At 45.7% G+C, this 25783-nt stretch overlaps 2 protein-coding genes across 2 annotated transcripts; one reads left to right on the top strand and one right to left on the bottom strand.

Annotated features, from left to right (window-relative positions):
• The first annotated feature begins 7069 nt into the window (after positions 1–7069).
• ADO (2-aminoethanethiol (cysteamine) dioxygenase) lies at positions 7070–9621 on the top strand. The gene has a single exon (XM_012657749.1). The coding sequence runs from the start codon at positions 7361–7363 to the stop codon at positions 8171–8173; it is 813 nt and encodes a 270-aa protein (XP_012513203.1). The 5' UTR covers positions 7070–7360; the 3' UTR covers positions 8174–9621.
• A 4376-nt stretch (positions 9622–13997) lies between these two features.
• On the bottom strand, positions 13998–18351 carry EGR2 (early growth response 2). The gene is made up of 2 exons (XM_012657738.1): positions 17845–18351; positions 13998–16472 (listed from the first exon to the last, which is right to left on the bottom strand). The coding sequence occupies exons 1-2, from the start codon at positions 18011–18013 to the stop codon at positions 15220–15222; spliced, it is 1422 nt and encodes a 473-aa protein (XP_012513192.1). The 5' UTR covers positions 18014–18351; the 3' UTR covers positions 13998–15219.
• Positions 18352–25783: the final 7432 nt, after the last annotated feature.

Raw genomic sequence — 25783 nt, 5'->3', positions numbered from 1 at the left:
ATTGCTTTATCGCTTGCAAAGAGTTTGATGACAATAAATTTGATTGTTAGTGTGAAGATATAAATTGTTCAGTAGTTAGAGTTGTTAATGACAGCAAAGGAACACAAAAGAGGAAAAACAGGCTTTAGCGGCCCAAATTCATTGCTAATTGCCTGTGCATTCATTATAGGCTGACCAGGGCTAATTATCTAATTAAACTCAATCTCTGCTGCCTTAGAGGAATTTCTAGGCACTGTGATGTTGGTTGTCAATTACCTCAGCATGTCCTGTTGAAATGTGTAGTTAACTCAAGGCATGTTTTGCTTTTCCTACTAGCAATACATGGCACTCTTACTGCATGATAATTTACGCTTAGAATGAAAACAAAAGTTTTTCCTTAAAAAAATACACTGTGGAAACTAAGAATAATGGCAAATATTTCAAACAAGAGCTCCTGCTCATTTTATTCAATGATCTATATTGAAAAGTCAGTATAATCTACTTTAAGTAGAAAGACAACACAGACACAAAAGATAAATCAAATATCATTGTATGCAGGTTACTGAGTGTTCTCTTTATATGTTGTTTTTAAAAATACATTTTAAAAATGTCCTTTTGTGATGCTCTGCAGTAATTCACGGTACAAAATTATATTTCTTAATTTCATATAATTATAATTTTTAAAATGCACAGAATTTTTTTAAAAGCTGGAAGAAAAGTAGTAAATCATCTAGACTAAATTCTTCACTTTATAAATGAGGAAACTAAAGTTCCAAGAACTGAAATGACTTGTCCTAAATCACACAGCTGGTTGCTAGAACCAAGAGTAGAACTGGTATCCTCTCAGTCCATTGTTCTGTTCATGTTAATTCCTGCTGTTCCACTTTCAAATCATACTGTCATTTCTTACATTTTCTCTTAAATGCTGTAGCAGAACATCTATGTTATGTGGACAAGGTTGGTTTTGTTTGTTTTTTGAGAAAAAGGCTTTGATTAGTAGCATTTCACCTCTCCAAGGAAACACATGTAATACTGTCCACATTTATTTCAAGTTTGTCAAATGCCCAGTGATATAATTTAAAGTGAACACCCAAGGGAGAAGGTTAAAAAAAAAGATATCATATGCTTTGTCCAACTAAAAATGAAAAGATGATAAACTTACAGTGGACTTTATTAATCAGACTGTTCAAACAAATTGCATCCTTCTATTTTGTTCCTAGGCAATTTGATCCTAAATCAATGGTCCATGACCATAAAGCAGTATTTACCAAGCATCCTTTGGGAATATATCTCCCAAGAAAGTACAATTTCACTCTAAAGAGTTTTTCCCACCTTCACTTCCCTGAATCTTGGGATATAGCATCTGTGTCCCCTTGCGGACACAGAACCCTACTCCGTCCCTTTCACAGTCATTTTTCAGGCAGACACCAGCAATAAATACACAGTTCATTGCTGGCAAGTTAAGGAAGATGATTTTCCCTTTCACTGCCTCTTGAAGCTGAACATCAACTGTTTCACCACTTGTGATTCAAATCCATTAATTAAAATAAATATAAAGTAAAAATCTCTCTTTCAGCCAGGAGGAAAAGGACAGATGGGGAAGCGGAGGAGGTGGAGATAGCTGATGTCTTCTTAGAGGGGGAAAAAAATAAGAAAAGAAAAACAAGAAGCATGAAATGGTGGGGTGGGGGGAGAGTTGATTAAGAGAGGTAAAGTGTGTTTGAATTTAATTTACAGTTCCACAGCTATTTTAGGTCTTATAATAAGTGCATTGCTTAAAGGAAAAAAGGAAAATCTCTCTAATATCAAATTGGTGGAGAGGGTGTTATAATCGTAAGTCACCTCCCAAAATGGTAATACCTGGCCTTTGGCAGTGCTTCAGCCTAAGTGTAGCAAAACCTTCTCTTCATTAATAAATGGTGAGAGCCACACATTTTTCTCCCCTCAACCTCCCTCTGCATTCTCCTAATTTTTAATTCCTTTCTCCCTTGCCTCCCATTGCCTAAAATAAGACACTGGCAAGGAAGAGGAAATAAAAGAATCTATTTACACCCTTCTCCACCCCTACATGCACTGGTCTATAGAATTACAGTTAGAAAATGAGGTCTATAGCATGGATCACACAACTTAACTTCTGTAATTTATAAGTGCAGTGTGTACACCTAAACACTAAAAATTCTTGAGCTTAGCATATTTAACTAAATAGTCCATACACCAAAGTGATATGATTTCAGATAACCACATGAAGTTTAACCAGAGTAGAGTAGGCAGTTATTTTATAAGATCTTAGTGGAGATGGACAGAGCTAAGAAGGTTACAGTGTAATAATTTTAACTAAAAGAGATGAAAGAAAAAAATATATATGTTTGAATTTGTCTGAATCGTCCTTATAATTGTCTCTATTCTCCATGTTGGCCTAATGAGATCTGGAAGAAATCTTACAGATCATCTACAACCATGAAGAAACTGGGATCCAGCGAAGTCAAGTGACTTGCTCAATTAACACACAGCTAGTTAGTGGCAAAGCCATGACACCAGTTCTTTTGACTCTGCAACTATTAATATTTATTTTTTCTTACAACTTGACATTCATTCATGATAAGGGATGAGAAATATATGCTAACATTTTTTAAAAACTGAAAGGAAAACCTTAATATGAACCCAAAATATATTAAATATAATCAATTATGTTAATCTGAAAATAGGAAAAATTTTTATCCATTTATTTACCATGTCCTACACTAACATAAAAAGCAGATATAGGCGTATGCTGGCAAAGGACTATTGGGACAAAAGAAACCTTCTGGAGTGGGGAGAGGGGGATGAAGGATGAAAAAAGAATACAAATGTATTTCTTACCACTAAATTGTACTTTAAAAAGAGTTTATAGAATTTATAGAGTTTATAGAGTTTAGCGCAATAATTTTTTTTAAATGCACTCTCAATAACAGAAAATAAATAAATAGAACCTCATCATAATTTTAAAAGAAAAGAAACCTTTCTCCCCACTTTAAAAACAAAACAAACCTGTAGGCTAGGAACTCTGAGCGTTTGAGAATGTCGATACTTCTCTACTCTTTTGACTGAGGGAAAGTGCAACCAAAAGAGATGGGCAAAATGAATTCTGAAGAAAGACATGAGGAAAAATCAGAAAGTAACAAATCTTGTGAATTACGGAAAATTAGTCCTCATACGATGGAGAGGTAGGGAGGGAAAGAAGGGTGAAAGACAAAAGTACAAACCTAGTTCCCAGGAATGAAGAGATCATGTAAATGAGCAGGTGAAATTAAATAGATACAGGCTGGGGGCTCTTCCAGTTCTCCTTGTTTCCCGGTTAATTAAGCAACTGTAAAGAAGAAAAAAAAATCTCAGCTTTACTCATGCTTCTGTGTGCTTCCCCCATTCCTAAATTTAATAGACGTGGGCAGGAGGTGGGATTTAAGCTTTATCAGTCTTACCTATCAACACAGAGCTGTCAATTTGTAAAAAAGAAAATGTGGAGAGAATATATAATACTTGAAATAGATTGCTGAAGCAATAGTCAGGGGTACCTACAAAACAGACTCCTAATCTTTACACTAGTTCTCTTGTCTTTCCTCTAGATCACTGACCCCAATCCAGGTTTCTCTGTTATTACACTCATCCCACCACCAATCTCTTAAAAATGTAAAACAGATCAAGTCACTTCCCTATTCAAAGCTCTCGAAAGGCTTCGCATCGCACTTACAATAAAATCCAACTCCCTGCCACAGCTTATAACTCTCTATAACCCCCTCCTATGGCCTGTGGGCCTACATAATATGGCCCTCTCCAACTTCATCTCCCTCGAGGAACCCTGAACCTCACTATGCAGTCTAACCCCTCAGGACTTTAGATTTTTCCCTAACTATACCAAGTTCCTTACTACCTGGTAAAAGTCATGGTATCCAGTACCCTTTAACAATCGTAAAGCTGTTTCCTGGTCTTGGAATGCTATGCCCTCAGATTTTCCCAAGACTAACTCTTCAATATTCAGGAGCAGCTCAAATGTTATCTTCTGGTCACTCCTGACAACCCAATTTAAAGTAACATACCACACCCACAGAAATATCACACCATCCCGTTGTCTTCATAAGTTATCTCTGTCTGAAATTATTAATATGTGGCTCATTTATTTGTACTGTGTAACACTCCCCCAGCCCCCACTCCCACCCCAATAACGTACACATACTTGCTGATAAATTCCTTGGGAATCCGAACCTTGTCTTCCTTGTTCCTTGCTGAATCCTCAAAGTCTAGAACAATGCCTGGTACTCAGTGATACTCCTTATTTATCAAATGAGAGATTGTGTCTATCCCAAACTTTCCTCAAACCTTGTTTCTGCCATGCATTTTCCTAGTACTTGTTCATCATCATTTTTCTTATCTGTTCCCTTTTCAGAATTTCTTTTGGTCTCCATTCTGCTTACAGCAATACTGAGGAATTAAAGAATAAAAAACATAAAAAAGAAGGACATTAATGCTAACAGAAACCCACTAAGCCTATGCTACTGACCATTGGGCAGAAGGCCAAGTAAAGTGCTTCTTAAGAGCAAAATCCCATAGAGTCAATCTCATCCATTAGTGCAGCTCTGAAGGGCAGCATCAAAAGGCATCATGGAGGTAACATCTCTGTGCCCTAAAAAAGTACCATATGGCCTATGATGCTCAGTGGTTCTTAAAAATTTTAATGTGCAAAAGATTCTGATGCAGTAGGTTTCAGATGCAGTAAGTTTTGACAGGATCTGGGAATCTGCACTTTTGACAAACGCCCCCAGGTGATTCCAAAGACTGATACAGGCACTCTTTGGAAACTTTGAACTCAGGCCAAAGGATGAATAGCAAGAACCTAAGGGATAGTATCACCAGGCAGATGGCTTAATCAATAAAATTAATCTTTTCTCCATCTCTACCCTGAAGCTGATTCTCAAAATGAGTCAATTCTCAAACGAGTCAATTTGCTTAGTATTATTTAAATTCATTGGTCTTTAAGTACAGCTTTCAGCCATTTTAAAACGATAATAGAGGCAGTAACTATGTTCTAGAGCTAGATGCTGTCATCAGTGATTTACACATATATCATATTATCCCATTTTATAGATGAAAATTTTGAGCTTCAGTTACGTAAGTGCAGACACTGTTAATAAGTGACAGATTTGGAAACAGATCGGTATGTCACTGAAGTCTGCACTATATGAAATCTATATCTCCCACAAATTATACCTTAGTAGAAGTAAAACCAATAAATAAAAATCCATCTCTAAATAAAGGAAGAGAGGGGGTTTTCCCTTAATTTAAATATTCTTCACTTTAGGAAAAGATTTCATGAGATTTATTTCTTTATATTGAAAATACATTTAAATAATATAACAGGGCAACCTGTGAAAATGCATCAATCTTAAGAATCCTTTTCTAAGGCAATTAATCACCCCCTTAATAAGAGTCATCTAATATTATATTAAGACTGCTTCTTTACTAACAGATCTAGCAGTGGTTCTCAAACTGGGCTGATAATCAAGAATCACTTGGAGGAACATCTTAAAAACAAATTCTAGGCTTCACTCCAGTTCATCTGAATCAGAATCTCTGAGGTGTGACCCCAAGATCTTTATTTTTTTAAGCTCTGCAAGGGCTTCTGATGAGTAACTGAGGTTCAAAACTACTGTTACCCTAAAACCAGCATTCTACAAATGAATAAATTGAGGACCTAAAAGGTAGAATTTGCTTAACGACACACAACATATAAGTGGCATAGTATGCTGGAAAAACAATATCCTGACTCCCATTTGGTGCTCTTTACACCAATTCAAGATGCTGTTTTTGATAAAACTGCATGTATTTCTGCTCTGCTACTAATGCCTTGCTGATTACTTACTGCTTACTATCCACTATCCTACAACTTATTTTCACATCTGCAAACTGAGAATAGTAATAGTGTCTACCTCTTAAGAGTTGCTGTGAGGATTAAATAATATAACGTTCATTATATAATGCACTTAACACAGTGCCTGGCATATTGTGAGTACTCATTAGCTAGGTTATGTAACCCACTAAAAAAGTATGCCTATTTTAACTGGAGAGGATTACTGAACCACGCTGATTACAAAATGTACAAGAAACCCATGTTTAACTTTGGGAGTCCAAAAAGACTTTAAACTCTGGGTTAAGTTTAAAGTCATGGTATCTAATGTCTTGTTTTTCCAGTCATCATCTACTTCTGTCAAAAGTTAGTTTACTTCACAGAGAATAATGCCTCTGTGAACTAACTTCACAAGAGCCTGATTTTTGCACGATTGTTTTTCCTAGCCTCTAAATTCCCCAGTGAATCCACCTGCATTTATAAAAGCCCCCTCCCCTTCTCAGGCAAACCGAAGTTTGATGACCACTAGTATTCAGAATCTATGACCACAGTAAATGGCCTCTCAAGTCCTCCCAGCAAAAAAACTATCGTGCTCTGTAACCAGAAGAGCAGCGTCATCAGGCCCTAATGCAAACAACAGCTGGGCCCGGCTGTGCACAGTAACCGTGGTGATCAACAGGGACCGGCTCGACCTCCTCACCTCCTAGGAAACTTAGAGAACTAAGAAAGGGCCGCCCAGCAATCCCCGCGGTAGACATTGCTGCCTAGGCGACCGCGAGGAGCTAAGTTTGACTCAACAGCCTCCTTCCCAAGGGCAGGACCAAAGGAAGGCGACCCCGGATGGCTGACCATGCTCTAGCGGCGCCAGAAGGTTAACGACCCTCTTGCCCTGTTTCTTGTGAAGGCCAAGAGCCCCCTCTCCCCAACAGGCCAGCTGCCGGAAGTGCGTCACCCAAACCTGCTGGGGATGCTGGGAGTTGTAGTTAAGTGGCCGGTTTTCCCACCCCAATTCATCTTTTTTCAGACAAGAAAATATCTTGGAACTCTGAAGAAGGTCGCTTTATGCCCAACGTGTCTAATAATCCCTCCATTTTGCAGTCGCCAAAGCGCACTCTCAGCGAGCAGGCAGAAACCGGACTACAAGTCCCAGGATGCTCCGCAGGGCTGCGGGCGCGCCCGGCCACCGTCGTAGGTGCGGGCCGCATGAATGGGGCGCCGGGCGTAAGGCGAAGCCTGGCACGGTCCGCGCGGCCGCTACCTTGCTCCTGGCGCGTGAGTGCGAGGTGTGGGCCGTGCGTCGTGCGCGTGCGCGGGGCGAGAGCGCTGGGCCGTTGCAGGCGCGTGGCTGCTAACGTTGACAGCAGCGCCGGGCGCCCTACGGGCCGGTGCTTGCGGGGCCTCCCGCCTCGACCGGGGCTGCGGGCAGCCGTGGCGGCCGCCGGGGACCGCAAGGGGCGGAGGAAAGGAGGGGGCCAGACCCGGCACGCGGAGGAACAGCCGAGCATGCCCCGGGACAACATGGCCTCCCTGATCCAACGGATCGCCCGCCAGGCTTGCCTCACCTTCCGGGGCGGCGGGGGCGGCCGCAGAGCTTCCGACCGCGGCGCGGCGTCTAGCCCCGAAGCGCCGATGCCGCCGGGCTTCCCGGAGAACCTGAGCAAGCTGAAGAGCCTGCTGATCCAGGTCCGCGCGGAGGACTTGAACATCGCCCCGCGCAAGGCCACGCTGCAGCCACTGCAGCCCAACCTGCCCCCCGTCACCTACATGCACATCTACGAGACGGACGGCTTCAGCCTGGGCGTGTTCCTGCTCAAGAGCGGCACGTCCATCCCGTTGCATGACCACCCGGGCATGCACGGCATGCTCAAGGTGCTCTACGGCACTGTGCGCATCAGCTGCATGGACAAGCTGGAGGCGAGCGGCGGGCAGCGGCAGCGGGCCCCGCCACCAGAGCAGCAGTTCGAGCCGCCTCTGCAGCCCCGAGAGCGGGATGCCGTGCGGCTGGGCGTGCTGCGCTCGCGGGCGGAGTACACCGAGGCCAGCGGTCCCTGCGTCCTCACGCCGCACCGGGACAACCTGCACCAGATCGACGCAGTGGACGGGCCAGCAGCCTTTCTGGACATCCTGGCCCCGCCCTACGACCCGGACAATGGCCGGGACTGCCACTATTACCGGGTGCTGGAGCCCGTCAGGGCCAAGGAGGCCTCCGGCTCGACCTGTGACCTGCCCCGAGAGGTGTGGCTCCTGGAGACCCCGCAGGCCGATGATTTCTGGTGCGAGGGAGAGCCCTATCCAGGTCCCAAGGTCTTCCCTTGAATCCGCCGGCGCTTGGGAGCGGTGGGCCGAAGACGTGCCCTAGTATATCTGGGCCTGGCTGCCCGCCACCCACCACAAGGGCTCTGTCTCTGCCCCCTATCCTGGGCGTTGGATCTACTGGAATGAGCAGTAGCCGCTTCCTCGGCAGCTTTGGGAAGCACGGGCGAGTGGACCGCAGCCACCGGGCACGGTTGTGGGGGCGGGGTGGGCGGGGAAGCTAGGTTGTTTCCTGGTACAGTCACTGCCACCAGGGCTTTGATTTGGGAGGAGTAGGGCAGGGGGCTATCTGAAGCGCTTCCATCCTAAAGCCATAATGAAAATATTCTTCCTCTGTTCCCCATTGCATACAAAATAAACTTAATGCCCACCCTTTGGTAAATAGGATTTGTTTTCCACTCATGCCCTTACACCCTTTTACTCCTTGTAGTTTTAACTTATTGACTGCGCATGACCCAGTGGTCAAGTCATTGGTAAAAACTAGGTTTAAAGAGATGAGCTGTTGAAAGTGAGCTGCCCTGCCTAATTAATTCCTTGTGAAAATTAAATCACTCTTTCAGAGTTCGAGGGTCACCCTCAAAACGTAACTATGCATGTAGAGAACAATATTTATTTTCTTTCCTCTCCTTGCCCAGTAGTCACATCTAGTTTACTCAGGCAGCATCTACTAAGAAATTCAGCACCTGCATATCTCTCTGACGTGGTCACTAAAAGCTTATCTTCTCCAAGAATCACCAGATCTGTGCGTTGAGCAGATTTCTTGTTGGAGATTCACCTTTAATGCAAACACTATATTATCCTCAAGTGACTTTTTTTCTTAATGTACTTTAAGAGGTTATAGGATAATTCTGTATTTTCTAACCGGAAGATTCAAAAGAGCTGAATCTGTTATGCTTCCAAACAACTGAATGTAAAACATTCCTAGCCAGCGGTTAAATTACATACCCCTATTTACCTTCAATATTTTCCTTTAAAAGTAGAGAAAAATATTATGTTGATGACTGTTTCATATTCTCTCAGGAACTCTAATGTTCCAGAGAGTTGGTGGTTCCAGCTGTGTTGCTGGCAGTGTTATCCCAACCCTCTCCCTAAAACGAGAGAGCGAGTGCTTGGGTCATCTAATGTGGTTTTCTGTAGGAAGAGCTAGAAGGCACAGATGATCAAGGCTAGAGAATAAAATATTAACCACCACTAGCCATTTTAGGGCACCAAAACTTGGGATTAAACACTTCTCACTCCCAACTCTTGAAATGAACAGTTGTGCTATCTGTGACTAATTTAAATTTTGTCCTTTGAATAGGCTGAGCAACTTTACCTTGTTTACAGATGTATTGACACCATTTGCTTCAGGCCATGGAGCACTGTTTTCCCCTTTTTACTATTTATAGAATTCCTTTTTTCATAAAACTTTTAATAAAAACAAACTGTAGAAATAAACACACTGAAATTTGTCCAGCTGTCGTCTAAGCCCTCTTGATTGACTTGCCCATGTGGCAATAAAGTTCTAGTATCTGTAATAAAGGGATGTTTGCTATTATTGGGGGAAAGTATTTGTTGACCCTGTGGGGAAACTGCATGTGCGCTTGCCTCTTTGTGCACACTGGGTTACAGAGACCCAGGGTGAAGGACTATTTGTTCCCAATTTTTAAAACAATTTGAGAAAGCAAATTAATTGATTATTTTCTTTTTTAACAATAAAGATGCTAATTCAATACAACATGCCACTACATTGTAAAACCTGACACAGGCAGAGCACCAAGCATTTCCTCCAGGGTTGCTAAAATTGTTTTATTGTAACTTCACATTCTGGTGTGGTTTAAAATGCATTGGGGGCACTTTGAAAATTAGATATACAAATGATTTTCTTAGAAAACAATAATATGTTTTTTTTTCATAGCACAGTAATAAATGTGGTTATCAATCATATAGTTTTTTGAATTGTAGCAAAAAGTTGATAGTTTACAAAGATTGTTGATAGCAATGTATTTGTTAATAATACAACCTGGAGTACATTGAACCTACAAAAACTCATCCTGGCCACAGGGCAGTAATAAAAGAATTATTATGAAAGACTTCATTATGAAAAAATTTTAAAGTCCTCAATTACAAGCAATTTGGGAGAAAAAAACTAAGGTGCTTTTCAAAAGAGTAACTGAAATTGTTGTACGCCAAAAGAGCAATATGGTATCTCTAATTTAGTTCTATAAGAACAGTGAAGCTTTTGGTACACTAATAAATTCTGAGTAAATTAATGGTGAAAACAAAGTGTAACTTGTTTTAGTGAGCCACTAAGGAAAGGATATGCTCATTACAACGACAAAATGTGATGCAGAAAAAACCTTGCACCTCTATGCATAAACTGTTAGTCATAACTGACTTTATGTGCTGCTATTGTGTTTCCATATAATCCTGCAATATAGATTATGTTTTAATAACAACTGTGGGATAAAAGTTTTTTTCCCTTAGGAAATACTAATGAGCACAATGATATTAATCACTTAATTTTTCTGTTGAATAATAAATGCAATAATTGCCTCTCATGGGTGAGAAATCATTTGTCTGAATCCTTCTGAAGCTTTTAAATTCTCTAGTTATTTCAATGACCACTTATATCAGTGCAGAATATTGTGTTACTACCTTATGAGAATTGATTTTTACTAAGCCTGATTTGAAAGGATTGAGTTTATACCAACTGCTGTTTATTAAGGAAAATGTTAGCCTTCTTTTTAAGTAATGTGTGTTTTGTCAACAGGAGAGGGTTCCTTGAGCTTTTAACACTAATAGCCCTTAACTTATCCTCAAATCCACACCTTTTATTTCCCCTTTTTATTGTCTCCTTGGTGGTGCCTCAGTCTTGGCATTTGAGGAGGACACTGTCATCACTTGTCTAGTCCAAATGATTCTGAATCTTGTGGTTTAGCTCTAGTGCCCAATGAAGAAGTAGTATATCTTTAATTCAGGGCTCTGCCCGTTGCTATTCAACTTTAACCTGAGGGTGGTGCTACTCCTGTAACTGTGCAGGTCTAAATTTGGAATTTAAGGTTAGATACAGAAGCCAACCACCAGTCACTTTCATCGCAGTGAGGCATCTACTATCAATGAAGGAAACCATTTATTAAGCCCCATATAGATACTGAATCTTCAAATCCCGGGATATTTACGTTTCTGGCTTAAAATCAGTGTACTTATGGAAAATAAGGCATGTTTAAAATTTTTTAGAGATAAATCTTACTTGATTATTGCAAAATGGAGAAGGAAAACCTTACGATATCTACATTTTGATTACTATTAAACGTTCATGGCCTGTTCTGTAAGATTATGCTAGTCGCCTTCTACAGATTTCTGAAGTCGAAGTAATAATACACGCTTAAAATTAGTAGTTTATTTCCTTGAGAGTGAGCTTTGAAACAGTATGACTGAAAACACATCTGAAACTGTTTAATGTCTGATCATACTATTTCGCTATAACAGAAAAAAGCTTTTATATTTAAAGAAAATCTAGTAGTGTACAAGAAAGCAAAAGTACTTTCATCCTAGAAGGAAAGAATCTTAGGACTTAAATGTTTTCTTTCCTCGTTGGTATTTTCCTTTTCCTGTAGAATGTGTTTAGTTGTAGGTTGGACGGACAGCATTTTGAGCACTTGTGAATCCTGACTGTTCCTTCCCACAACAAAATTGTATTGAACCATTAAAATGTCACTGCAGTCACTTTAATATACATGAAACAATTTGCCTTAATCTCATTAGCAGTTAGGATATTGAAATTAAATAGCCTGGTTTATGAACACTTGAAGACCTTATGTAGGTATAATGGACCTATCTTTAATATGAATTGAACCATCGCAAAAGCATTATGAATCTTAAGGAATTACTCTCCAGAAGTTACTTTTTCATAAAAGCTAACAGTAACAACTGAAATATCAATATTCGGTCAAGCATATGTAAGAGATCAGAAGAAGCAGACTTAACGTTTCTATGCTTCATTTCTTGAGCAAAGTAAAAAATGAAACATCTGTGAAAAGTACCTGGAATGTTTTAAGCAGAGAGCAAAATCTGATTAAAGGTACTGGACTTACATGTTGAAATCTAGGAGTAAAAGCCACAAGGTTGGCTCTGAGAAAATGCTGAGGTTTATTCCTTATGGTACACTAAGCACGTCTAGGTGAAAGTGATTATGTAACTGATTTTGCTATCATCAAAATGTCTTCAATTTTATTTTTAAAATGACTTTTAGTCTCTTACTTTGTAAACAATCGTTTAGATTATCTTGACTAAAGATACTCTAAAATTAAAATTTGGCAAGACAAATACACAGCTTATAAAACTTGGGTATACTATATTTTAATATAATGAAATCTTGGTAGGAGGGAAGTATTCATTAAAAATATATAATTATCAAAATGTAGAATTGTCTTATTAAAATTGGACAAGCAAGAATGATACTATGCTGACAAGCTGAGAAATAAGAATCATAGGAAAACACCAGTCACTAAAAAAATCTGGTACTTAAGTTTTGAAACCTCTAGTTAGTAGTTATAGAAAAAGGTCTTCATCCTTGAAATAAGGATGAAGATATGGAAGAAAAGGGTTAATTACCTCCACAAACTGGATCTCAAATTCTAGTGCTAGTAGGGGCAAAAGGCGATTTCCAGGAGTAGCTGTGACCGTCTGCTATTCTGAAATACAGGCTGTAATTATCAGCCAAATCTGAGAGTCTTAACAGTGGTGAAGGACAAACAGATGAAGGGATTTTAGATACTGTAGCTAAACAGTGGATGCTCCAACATGTTACAGTTGTGTAATGATCTAGAAGTGGGTGAACTTGAATAATATTTAGGTCTATTTTAGAGTAAAGGTTGTAACTTTACAAAATTTTGTTTGTTTTGTATGAGAGGTAGATCAATTAACTTTTTTGGGTGATGTATGTTTTAAAATCATTACAAAAGTCTTGCAATAAAATGAACACTATAGTGTATTCTTTGCAAACCATTACCCAGTATCATGGAGGACCATATTTGCCTATTTAATCTAGATTGTCTTTTTTGGAGCTACACACACACACACACACACACACACCAGGAATACTGTGTTGAAATCTTGGAGATTTCTTGAGGGACACCTATCTTATGTAATGAGCTGGGTATTTTGATAAGTCACTTCTAGACCCACCAAACCTGTAGCAGATTAATGATCCTTCCAAATAGGGGTAATCAATTAAGCGAAGATTGGAGAGAAATGAGTCCTGGGGTAATTCCTTTGGCAACCCATTAATGCTGTCATCAGCAACGTCTGAGAGCATTTTTGATCTGAAGAGATGATAGCGCTTTTCAAAAAAGTTTTCTGTGGTCATGAGACTAATCCTGGAACCTGAAAGTCATTTCCAGCTTGACCACGCCACCACACTTTCCACAAAGCCACATCTCGTCTGAGTTCCAGGCCCTGGTCAGGGTTCTGAAAGCAGTTGCAAATGTGTAGTCTCCGAGTGGGCACTTGTTTGTAAGTATTTATTTTCCGGAGCCCACTCAGGAGCAGAGAGAAGCTATAGGCTGTTACAGAGGACGGAACAATGAGTCAAAACAACGCCTCCCCACTTTTACACTAATGCATGGGGGAAATCCCCAGAACGCTACTGTTTGATTATGAATGGAGATTGCTTTGGAGTGAGAGGGGTGGTGTCCACAGGCTAGCACAGAAAACTTGGAGGTCTTGGCTTGGTCAAAGCACTTTAACCCACTAGTACTTAGTGCTGTTTTTTAATAGTCCCACAAGTGTTGGCTGACTATTTAATTCCCATCAAGTATTTCAGAAATGATTTCTGCAGCAAAAATATTGTTGAAAAGTATTTATTTACACTATAGTCATAAACCATCCATTATCTGAACTTCAGTTAGTGGTTTTACGTTAGATAGATCATGTATTTTTCCACAACTATTAAGAGCTAATAACCAAACAAATCAGCTCCAGTAACATTATGTACATTCTTATCTGAAATTTGACTACAAAGGTAACACTTTAAGTCACAAAACAGAGCATACAAAAATATACTTTCTAAAAAAAATTCCAAATATTAATAGGCAGAAATATACAGCCATACTAAACCCAGGGAGCAATTTTTTTTTCCATAGTAAGGCAGCCCATTTACATGCAGACCCTGTCACATCGTCTACATCACACAAGGCACCAAGGACACTTCCAACACAACTGCATGCATCCTAGTTTCAGAGAATATATGTACATCCCCCTTAAATAAGTTAATCTCTGATTCATTTCAAGAGATCATAAATGCTTTACATTTTTTTCCCAAAAGTTCTGAACTTGGAGAACAGTGTACATCAAAAATACACAAAATATGAGTGGATATACACTGAAAAAAATAGTCTATGTTTCTCAAACAATTCATAAAGGAGCAGATATTGCTATGCTTCTCCCATCACATTGCACTTCTGTTCTCTGAGTTTATAATACATATTGCTCAAAGGGTTGAGACAACTAAATAAGCTTTGATTCATTGTTCTAGAGCCACAGAATGTGGCATAAAGGCCATGCTTCACTTATTGTACAGTATTCCCCCAAATCAGTCCCAAGCCATAAAGTGCGTATCAGTTTTGCATGTCTTTTTGCTGTCCCTGCTTGAAGGAATCAGCATCTCCCAACCTACTGCAGAAAAAGTCTTAGATCAACTCTGGTATCCACGATCAAAAACTGGTAATGGATTGAAATAAGGGGAAGGGCGGGCAAAACCTAGTCAAACAACCCTTTAAAGCAGGGTGGGACCTCAGCCCTGTTGGCCACAATCCCTGCAACCCCCTTCTGACCTCCCCATTGCCTTGGGGTGACAGTCAACTCACCTAAGAGAGACTAATCTGGGCCGAGTTTTAGGAAGGACTTGCTTCCAAGTGGACAGTGGGGCAGTGCTGGGCTCCACCAAAGCCCTCTGCCCAGCAAAGGGAGGGAGGGGCAGGGAAGGGTGGTAGTGTTTGTCGTGCAGCTCGAGTGGACGAAGGGCCTATGGAACCTCAAGGAGCTGGTGTGGCAGCCTGAGTCTTATCTCAAGGTGTCCGGGTCCGAGCAGAGCAAGGGGCCAGCGGCCCTCCACCAACAGTGCTGCTGTTGCTGCTGCACAGGGTGCCTCCAGCCTGCGTGCCCCCGGCGCAGGAGGCCGTGGAGGGGGCCGGCACCGATGCGGAGGGGGCACTGCTTTTCCGCTCCTTCTGTCTCAGGTGGATCTTAGTGTGGCGCTTCCTCTCGTCACTCCGGGCAAACTTTCGGCCACAGTAGTCACAGGCGAAGGGCTTCTCACCGGTGTGGGTGCGGATGTGGGTGGTGAGGTGGTCACTGCGGCTGAAGTTGCGCATGCAAATCCGACACTGGAAGGGCTTGTGCCCGGTATGGATTCGTATGTGCCGTGTCAGCTCGTCGGAGCGGGAGAACCGCCGGTCACAGCCTTCTGCTGGGCACGGGTAGGGCCTCTCGTGCACTGGCGTCTTGCTAGGTCTGTTGGGGTACTTGCGAGGCCTCAGAATGGGCCGCAGTGGCAGGTGGTGTGGGTTATAGGCGGCAGCAGCGGCTGCTGCTGAGCTGCTGCCAGGCAGCCGGGGTCCCTCGCTGCCTCCACTGGCCCCTGGTCCTGTGACCCCGGCACTGGGCCCCCCCAGGGTAAAGTTACGAATGGTGGAGAGTGGAGTGAGTGGAGGGGGGACCCTCAGGGTGTCCAGGGGGCAGGGAAAGGGCTTGCGGTCAGGGCCAGCTGTACCATGTAGGTCTCTCTGGCACTGAGATGGAAAAAATCCAGGATAGTCTGGGATCATGGGGAAGAGACCTGGGTCCGTGGCTGGCTTCGGGGATGGATAGGAAGGAGGAGGTGGGTAGGCCAGAGAGGAAGAGGTGGAAGTGGTGGTTGCCGACAGGAACGCAGAGGGGTCCTGGTAGAGGTCTCCTGCACAGCCAGAATAAGGAGGAGGAGGCGGTGGTGGAGAGTAGAGGTGGTCCAGGTCAGGCTGGGTCTGGGACATGGTGCACACACCTAGGGGTCCTGTGGCCAATGGGTTGGGGGAGGCAGAGGTGACGCTGGACGAGGCTGTGGTCGAAGCTGGGGAGGTGACCCCTTGCAAGATGCCTGCACTCACAATATTGATGATGCCTTCTGGATAACAGCTGGCACCAGGGTACTGGGGGTCAATGGAGAACTTGCCCATGTAAGTGAAGGTCTGGTTCCTGGGCGCAGAGACGGGAGCAAAGCCACTGGGATATGGGAGATCCAAGGACCTCTTCTCTCCAGTCATGTCAATGTTGATCATGCCATCTGGGGAGGGAAAAGGCAGATTGGAGGTGGAGCAATGAGAATGCAGCCAAGAATCCCTTCTCACCCCCTTCTCACATGGGTCCACTCCCAAGGCCCAGGATCCCAACACTGTAGAGTTGGGGCAAAGTCCAAAGGGTGCAGAAATTGAGACCTAGAGACAGTAAGAACAGGCTAACCCAAGATTCCATTGTGGCAACCAGTGACAGTCTGGGACTCAAGAACTATCTCCAGGAAAGCAGAATGATCTCCTCCCAACCCCCTCCCAAGCCATCTGTGGCTCTAGTCCCCAACAAAAACACCCAATAACAATATTAAAAAATTCCCCTTCTGCCTGGAACTTCTCTCCCTCTTTTTTGCCTGGGGGATCCCAAGACTGGAGCACCAGAACAGATACCACCCAAGAATCAGTCCACCCAAGCTAGTGCCACGAGGGTGCCAAACCGAGAGTGGAGCCCGAGAAGGGGGGTTGGCGATTTCCCGGCTGCTCCCCATCCTTCTCTCCCTCCCCTCCCGCTGCGCTTCAGCTGATGGCTGCAGGGGGGAACCAGGAGAGAAAGGAGTCTGTAGGTTTCCCTTCCCTCGCAACCTTCTCAGCCTTGCCCGACACCCGCGCGTCCCCGCCTCAGCTCAAGGCCAGTGGCTGGGCTTCGAGGAAGGCGCGGGGGCCGCGGGAGACGACTTTCCACAGCATCGCCAAGGAAACCGGCGGCGCCGGTGCCCCCGCGGGCCTCCCTCCGCAGTCCGGGGGCTGCTTCCCGCCGTTGCCCGCCCTCCTCCACCACCTACTCCATGCCTCCGCCGGCCGGAGCCCCCGCCTCGCTAACCCCCTCAACTTCGCGGGCGGCGCGCAGGTGGGGGCGCGCCTCCAGGCCGCAGGAGGAGAGCGCTCCGAGATTATCTTGGAGTCGGCTCTGCCAGGGAGGGTGCTATGGACGCTTTCCTCTGGCGCTCGGCTCTCCAGACGCGTAGCTCTCCCCGGGAATCCCGAACTTTACTGTCACTTTGCCCCTATCCCGGGAAAGGGGAGGTCGAAGCGCCGCCACAAGGGCCTGCGCAAACCTGGAAGCCCGAAGGGGCGCCTCTTCCACCTCCATTCCTGCGCTCGCCCAGAGCTGGGCGCGCCGGGGCGCACTCACGGCGGTTTGCTGGAGACCTGGCGCATCTGCCCGTGCGCCCAGCTCCAGCTCCAGCTCCCTGGTCCCTGCTATCGCGGGCTCTCCCTGCACCCATTTCCAGTCTTCAAAGCCAGTGCAGTCAGCGCTGTCCACCTTGAGCCCCAATCCTCTCCTCTGATTCCCACACACCCACTACAGCCCACCCACCGCCTCCCAGCCGCGCAGGTCCCGGCCTGCGAAGGAGACACGCGGCTTACCTCCGGCCACTCCGTTCATCTGGTCAAAGGGGCCTCCCAGTTCGGCATTGGGAAAGATGGTCACCGACGTGGCGGCGAGGTCCTCCACCGGGTAAATGTTGTCAGACAGCTGGTGCACAAAACCACTGAGAGTTACTGGGATTTTGTCTACGGCCTTGGCGGTCATCATTTGCTCCTCGCACAACCTGGAGACCCAACTCCCTCGCTACCTGGAGTGTCAGAGAAGCCGTTTTGGAGAGGAGTTGGACTGAGCCTGGACTGGTATCTCCTTTTGCCCTCCACACTTAAAAAACAGCCACCAAAAAAATAAAAAGAAAATATCCAACAGAAATAAAACTAGCAAACAAGTTGCTGGATTTTTTTTAAAGAAAGAAGAAAATGTCTATTTGCCACTGACTCTCTCCTGTGTTCCGGTTGTTGAGAAGCCAGGAGCTGCTGGTGTAGTGTTATTATAACAGTCGGTGTGTCCCCTCGCCGAGCTATTAATCAATTGCTGCTCGCTCAGTTAGACGGAAAGTGTTGCTCTAAGTATTTATGGGCAGGTCTTCAATGCCCGTGACGTCGCTGCCCATATATGGACTGAGGAACAGGGCTGGGCCAGGCGGCTTTTGCCGTCACATGGCTGATTTGCATACGGGCTCGGCCGCGCGGGCTCCGCCGGGCTCGCGACTCCCGGCTGGCAGCCGGCGGGGATCCGCGGGGGTCCGAGGCGCGCGGCCGGAGTCGCGGCCCGGGTCCTGGGCACAGGCCTCGGCGGGGAGCGGGGCTTCACGGACCCCGCTGCGGCCGCTGCCGGAGAGCGAGCGGGTCGGGGCTGCGGCTTGGCCTCCCGGGGCGGGGAGGAATTCCGGTTCTCCGGGACTTTCCAAAAAAGGCGAAGATCCGGTGCCGGCGGCTCCGCCTCCCCAGCCCTTGTTTGGGAGCCATTCCGGAAAATTAAACTTCGGAAAGAAACCGAGCCGAGCCGAGACACTACAGTCAAACCCCTACTCACTTTCTTGGCAGCTCAAAACCGCAAGCAAAAGAAGGCAGCGAAGAAAGAAAAAAAAAAAAAAGCTACATGCATTCACGGAAGCTGACTGCTTTTTTCTGAATTACTTGGTGGAAAGAAGTGGCTGGTGATAAGAGTGAATGTGGTATTGCTTTTTTGGAAAGTCTGTTCTATTTATACAGGAGCGAAAACGGAACAGGTTTGGGTTGTTTGTTTGTTTAAGTATTTTGGGCACCTTGGGGCTGGGGGGGTAGACCCGACCCTAGGAGAAGCAGAATAACTGGGGGGAGCTTCGAGAGAAATCCTCCGTCGGAGACACCCTCCTTCCTCTGCCCGCGCGCTCCCCGCCCCCCTTCAGCTGCTGCGCGGAGCGGGCGCCCTTCCCGGCGCGTCTGGGCGGGCGGCTGCGTGGGGGCGTCCAGATGGAGGCTTGGACACTCACCCTGCCCCGCCACACACACACACACAAACACACTCACACACACTCGCTCCACTTCCGCTACACACTCCCGCCTCCGCTGCCCTCTTCACACACCCACTCGCACACCTTACGCTACACACGTCCCTGTTGACAGTGCGCGCCCGTGCGCCCGCCCGGCCCACAGGGTGCCCGGCGTCGCGGGGAGGGACGCTCTGCGAGACGCTGTCCTCACCCTCACTGCTTGTCCGGGCCGCCACACAACGGCCCCGATCCCCGACAGCCCACGCTGCGGAGGGGTGCGCCCTGCCCGGACTCGGGCCGTAATACACACACTAGGAGGAATATTCTCCCTCTCCCTTTCCAAGGGAGCTCACCTCGCCGAGCCCAGCGCGGTCGCGAGTGACAGCAAACACAATCTCTAACGCCAGTTTTAAGCCGCCATCACCCCACACGCGTTTCCCTTTGCGAGTAAACAAGGGACCCCAGTGGAAACCTTTCTGTTTAGCTCCCAAAGCATTTTTTAAAAACTTTTCAAAGGTCCAGTGAGCGGCAGGTTCTGGCTCGCCGGACGCATGCTCCCGCCTCCCACCGCGCCCCAACCCGCTCCCAGGGCGCTCCGGGCCTGGCCGGGGGCTCCACTGGAGGCTGGTCCCGGGTCCCCAAGCCCGGCGCGCCGCCGCCTGCCTAGCCCGTGGTCATTTGAGCAGGCTGCGAACTGCCCCGGCCCTTTCCCGCTCCAAAGCTGAGGAGGCCAGGAATAGAGCGCAGGGGCAGCCTCACCGGCCTGGCGCGTCCCTTTTCCACCCCAGGCCGGGAGCGGCCCCAACCTCGTGGGGGCGGGGGCGGGCGGGAGCCACAGCGCCACGCCGTGGAGGGAGCGCGGAGCTGCAGGCGGCTCTCCAGCCGCTCACCTGCCGCGGCCGGCGCCGGTGCGCCAACTCCCGCCCGGTCGCGAGCGCAGTCGGGGGCTCCGGGGCGGCCGGGAGCCGCCTCTGCTCCTCCACCCGAGCGCTGCTTCTCCCCCTGCCCGCCGAAAAAGCTGGTCGCTGGCGGCCTGCCATCTCTCTGCCTTCAAGCGCCCAGAGCAAATTTGGGAAAGTTTTTCGCTCGCACTGCGCGCTCTTTTCCAATTGGAGATAAAAATAAAAGGGTAAAGGAAAAAAATAGCAGCAAGGTTAGCAGCCGTGTGGGTACCTCACGCCCAGCAAAAACATGCAAAGTCCCGTTTCTTAAAAAAAAAGAAATAAAGCTGCGCTCTTACCACGTGTGCCAGCCCGCTCCGCCTGCGCTCCGGCGGGTCCCGCGGCCCCCGCGCTGACCACGGGCAAGACGACGCCTCGGAGGGGAGCCCGACTCGCATCTCCAGCCCTGAATCCGAAAGAAGGGGGGAAAGCTGAATTATGCAAATGTGGATCCCGGCGGCGGGGCTCGGGTTACGGCCCCGCCGGCCCCCGAGGTGAGGCACCCACCGGCGACTGCTCGGGCTTCGCTCCTCTCCGCGCACGTGGGCGGCCGGGCGGGCGAGTTGCCCCGGCAGTCTTGCGGTTGGCGCTGCTGCCAACCCCGCCGGCGGTCGCCGCGCGCCGCCCCGAGGGGGAGCTCCTGGACGCCGAGTGACGGGCGAGCCGGGCACGGAGGGCAAGACGCCGGCCGGGGGCGGCCCGGCAAGGCGGGGGAACCGCGCGGTTTGCGGCTGCCACCCTTCCCGGAAGGGGAGGCCAATAGGGTCAGATGGCGGAGGGGACCCCACCGAGGAGTCTTGAAAGCACGTTAGAGTAAATGGGAGTGACTGACCCTCTGAAATTCTTCGGAGTTTTCCAACTATTCACACCTCCTGTAAGAGCCGCGCTGCATCCAGTCCGAGGTGCGCGGGGAAGGCGGGGGCAATCTGCAGCTGCAGAGAGGCCATGCGGGCTCCCGGGTGGGCGCCTGCGGCCAGCCCTGGGCGGCCTTTCCTGAACCTCCGCTGGGTCAGTAGATACTCACTGTAACCCTTTTTTTTTTAAGAGTATCTCTTTAAATACAAATCCTTAAATATGGGCAGCGCAGATAATGGAATCAAGGCGCACTCATTTCAAGCCAGCCAGCCACCCTGTGAATAGATAATAAGTTCAGAAAGCTAAAGTGACTTGCCTGCAGTTACGCAGCTGGTAAGTGGTTGTGTCCAAACTTGCAACCGGGTATTCTGAATCCAAGTTCAGTGCCCCCTGGTCGCTATATCATGCCCTCAGGAAAACCCAGTTCCGGAAAGTGAACAGTTCTTGAGGACTGGGAACCTGACCGCCCACTAGCGAAGAATCAGGTGGCCTTCGCCAATTTCATCTCCGTTCTTCGGCATTTCTGAGGAGAGGAAAGCTGAGGTCAGGGCTTTCTAAGGGCAAGGGTGAAGGGGCTGTCATGGACATGACGCCTCCCCAGCATAAGGGGAGAATCTGAGTTCTTGGCCTCTCCAGACCTACGTTATGGGTGGAATGATCAGGTTGGCACACAGCCAGTCACCTAAGCACAGACATAAGAGAAGCCAACCCCACAGTATCCTTCCTGGAGGCAAGAGATGACAGAAGAAAGTAGGGACGAATAGAAATTCTAAAGGTGTTCACTGAGCAAGGTACTGTGCTGGGGGCAGGGAACGATGTGGGAGTTGAACGCAAAGCTCTACCATGGTCCCTACTGTTAAGCATTTGAATTTTTTTGTTTTGATCAAAAACTCAACAAATAAACACCTTTCTTTGAAATAGAGCTGTCAAAATGCCCAAGTAAATGGGGCACTCCAAGATGTATCAGGGTTATTAAAAGAGTAGCGAACTGATGCCAGATTCCAGTTTGTTTTGTCCAGATTCCAGATCCAGGAAGTAAAATATTAAGGCAACAGAGAAGCCCTTTAGCAGGCTTGCTCCTGGCGTCGGAGGGCAGGATGTGGGGACACAAGCCTGGGATGCAACCTGAGGGTCCTAGGTGGCCCTCAGAGTCCCCTTTCTGGGTGGTTTTCAGCTTTTTTCTTAGACTTGCAGTTCTCATTCACAATTTAATGACAGGATCACAATCAGCCATGAGGGATATCACAAATAATTTGTTAACACCTGCATTTTGATTTATTAAGAAACATTTTTGCACTTCATTACAGGCCCTACCTATTGTAATGTCTTTTTTGTTCACTTCCATACTAATACTGTTACTGGAGTGGGAGACAAAGGAGTATCAGAATTTCCCTTAGCTGTGGACATGCATGAGGGTGTGGATCCTGACCTCGAAGGGCATAGAACATGTGCATGTCAGTGAAAATCAGGCCAACTGTCAACTCTGCCATCCAGCCAAGCCTTCTCAAAAGTGCCCCTGTGTGCTGAAAAAAACTGATGCATGGTTCACTACATTCACCTTCTCACTGCTAATCTGGTAGTCCCAGGGGCTATAAACCAAGCCCAGGTTATGCCAACCAAAATTGTTGTGAAGCCCGAGGAAAGCATTGCCGTGCACCAGTCCAGTGGGCAATCGAAGTCATAGGTCATTGGCACAAATAATCTGGACAGGAGATAAAAGCTCTATGGCCTTATTTTGTAGAAGCAGCAGCACTGGCCAAGCAGTGGGTGCTCAGGTTCCCTTTAGATAATTCTTGAGCAACTCCTAGGTATCCAGCACTACACCAAACCCTGGGAATACAATGGTGCCTAAAACCAGGTCTGGTTCCCACCCCCTGGAGCTACTAGCATGGTGCATCACACAAATATACAATTACAAACAATGACAATGTTTGATCCCAATTTAAAAAAAGACTTGCATTGGTGGTTCAGTGGTGGAATTTTTGCCCGCCAATGAAAAAAAAGGACAAAGGACCCAAGAAAGTCTAGGAGTTGAGGAAGACTTCTCTAAGTAGTGATCGGAAGGATGTGCCAGGATTAGGGGAAGATTTGTGGAAAGAGCATTCCAGGGAGAAAGAGCAGGTGTTGAAAGGCCCCAAGGTGGGAGGAAGCAAAGTTCATTTGTGGAATAGAGAAAGTCTAGTGTGGGTGGAAACTTGCAAGGTCGTCTTCCATGCCTAATGCACTGGGGCTGAGGGTAGCCAATATGGGCATCCTCCTGGGGAGCTTCTCCAAAGAGATTTTAATCTCTACAGTTCTCCCTTTTCTCTGCCATTTCTTTTTCTGGCTAATGACAGTGCATTATAAGTTTTACGTTTGAGATTTTTTTGCCACTCAACTTCTGCAAACAAATGAGAACATGCCAACGAGGTTTCGGCAAGGAGAACATATACAGAAATGCTTACTGACATCAGCATTGTGTCTCAGTGACACAATGTCTTAATGAAATAACATTCCTTAGTTGCCTATTTCTCAATAAGGAAATGACAGACAATGAATTTCGTCCCATTTAAAATGAATAGAGCATATAAGTGCAGCCTTTCTAGTAGAAACACATCATGTCAAATCTACAGATTGCCACTGCTGGCAAAAGATAAAAGGTAAATCAATGCATCATTTATCATGATTGTTTAAGATAAGGTACTTATCCAGGTTAATAAGTGATAGTTTGTCAGTCTGATCATAAAGGCTCAAAGCATAATCTCCATTCCAAATCCTACCTTTTTACATTTTTTAATCTTTCAGTTCATACATTTAATTTATTATCTCTAATTGTATTAAAAATGAAGTTTGCTATACCTAGAGAACCCAGGGATTTTTCATGCACATATCACTAACCCGCTTCTGTTACCAGGTTATAGGAAGTAATTTGTCTTTTTCCAAACAACCTGAGACTTCTTATAGAAGCTTTGCTTTTATGCTGACAAAAAGACCAGGCAAGTCAATGCATCCAGTTATCAGAGCAGTTGTTTCACAGAATTTAAACCAGAAAAGAAGAAAAAATATCAAACATTTTGTATTTCAAGTGAATAATCTTGATAAGAATGGTCACTATTTCTTATGGCTATGGTTAAGATTATGGGCTCTGGTGGCCCATGTGGATTCAAATCCTGTGGTCCTGAATTCAAACTCTAACTCTGCTACTACCTGGCTTTGTGTTCTTAAAGAAGTTCTATAACTTCTCTGTGCCTCTGTTTCTTCTCCTTAAAGTGGACAAAATGATCACAGGGTTGTTTTGAGAGTTAAATGCAATAATATATATAAAACTCATAGCACACCGTTGGTACATAGTTAAGTATTCAGTAATTGTTAGCTAATAAATTGTTACGATTATTGACTGGCCACTCTGCACCAGATACTATACTGTGTTTTTCTAGGTTCATTACTTTACTCCTCACAACCGCCTTGAAAAACAGGGCTTTTTGTCCCTATTTTACAGATGAGGGAACTAAGCCTCAGAGGAGATACACGGCTTGCCCAAGTTCATACAGTTAGTAAGTTGTAGAACCAGAACATGAACTCTGTTCTCTCAATCACCAAAGCCCATGTTTCAAGTACATAATGTGATGCAGAACAACTCACAACAGATAAAATCAAAACAGTACCTAGCTATACTTCAAATATTGGTATATGAAGTATTCACGATATTCTTACCCCAAATTCTGAGTTGGAGAAAAGGGAACCCAGAAGGCAGAGGTTATGGGCATGTAATTTAAAACAAGCTATACCTTTGCGGAAAATGTCATCTAAACCTGGAAAGCCAAGCTCCACATTAATAATAATCTAATTAACATACACATCCCCCCCAGATCAAAATGCATAATAACAATAGTGCTGTTCTTCCAAGGAGGTCTGGGAACGTGGGTTAGAAATTTAAAATTTAGGCAGAATGGTTCAGTGCAAAATCTGTACTAACTAGTGGGTTACCTGCACAACCTAGAGATAGTGCTCTGTAAGGAGCATGCTTAGCTTTAGTAACTGCTCATGTAGGAGCCTTGTGTGATCTCCTCACACATTCTCTATGCCATTGCTTTTGCAATTCAAAGTCCTCCGGAGGCAGAGACCCTGGAATTGTGCTTCCTGTTTATATTCCAGTCAAGCAGAATTCTGGATAGGAATCTAATACGTGCCTTCCCAGCAGGGAGAGGGAATGAGACCTAGCCCATCTGAAATTTCCATTCTCTATCTTGCCAGGTAACTCCTAATTAATCCTGCCCGTACCGCTGCATGCTTTGTCTACCAGTTTCTCTGAGAGGTGTCGCATATTTCAGAGCAAGGGCAGTTACCTTAGAAAGCATCCTCTGAACAGTTTATCCTCAGATATTTCCTTTTGCAGAGGTTTAAATCATTAAGTTCTTCAAATATGCAGTAGGATAAAAAGAAAAGAAAAAAGAAAAAAATTTAAAATACACACACACACACACCCACTGGGTGGTTTGAAAAGAGTGTACTATGACTAGATGGGCTGAGAGGGAGATTGGAACACACAATGCAAGTGTTTCTTATATTCTAACCTTTATGTTAATGTCAGCATCTCAGGATTTTCTTTTAGATACACATTTCATTGCAGATCTTAAGGCCCTGCCTCTTCTTTCTTTGCTATTGCCTGTTAATGTCTATGGACTTTAGAGAAACATTCTATGTTCTCTATCCCCTTTGAATATCTATAGT

The sequence above is a fragment of the Propithecus coquereli genome, unplaced genomic scaffold (assembly GCF_000956105.1).
Source record: "Propithecus coquereli isolate 6110/MARCELLA unplaced genomic scaffold, Pcoq_1.0 Scaffold115, whole genome shotgun sequence".
NCBI classification, from domain to species: domain Eukaryota; kingdom Metazoa; phylum Chordata; class Mammalia; order Primates; family Indriidae; genus Propithecus; species Propithecus coquereli.
Note: the sequence above shows the minus strand (reverse complement) of the source record. Positions and strands in the feature narration are given on the sequence as shown.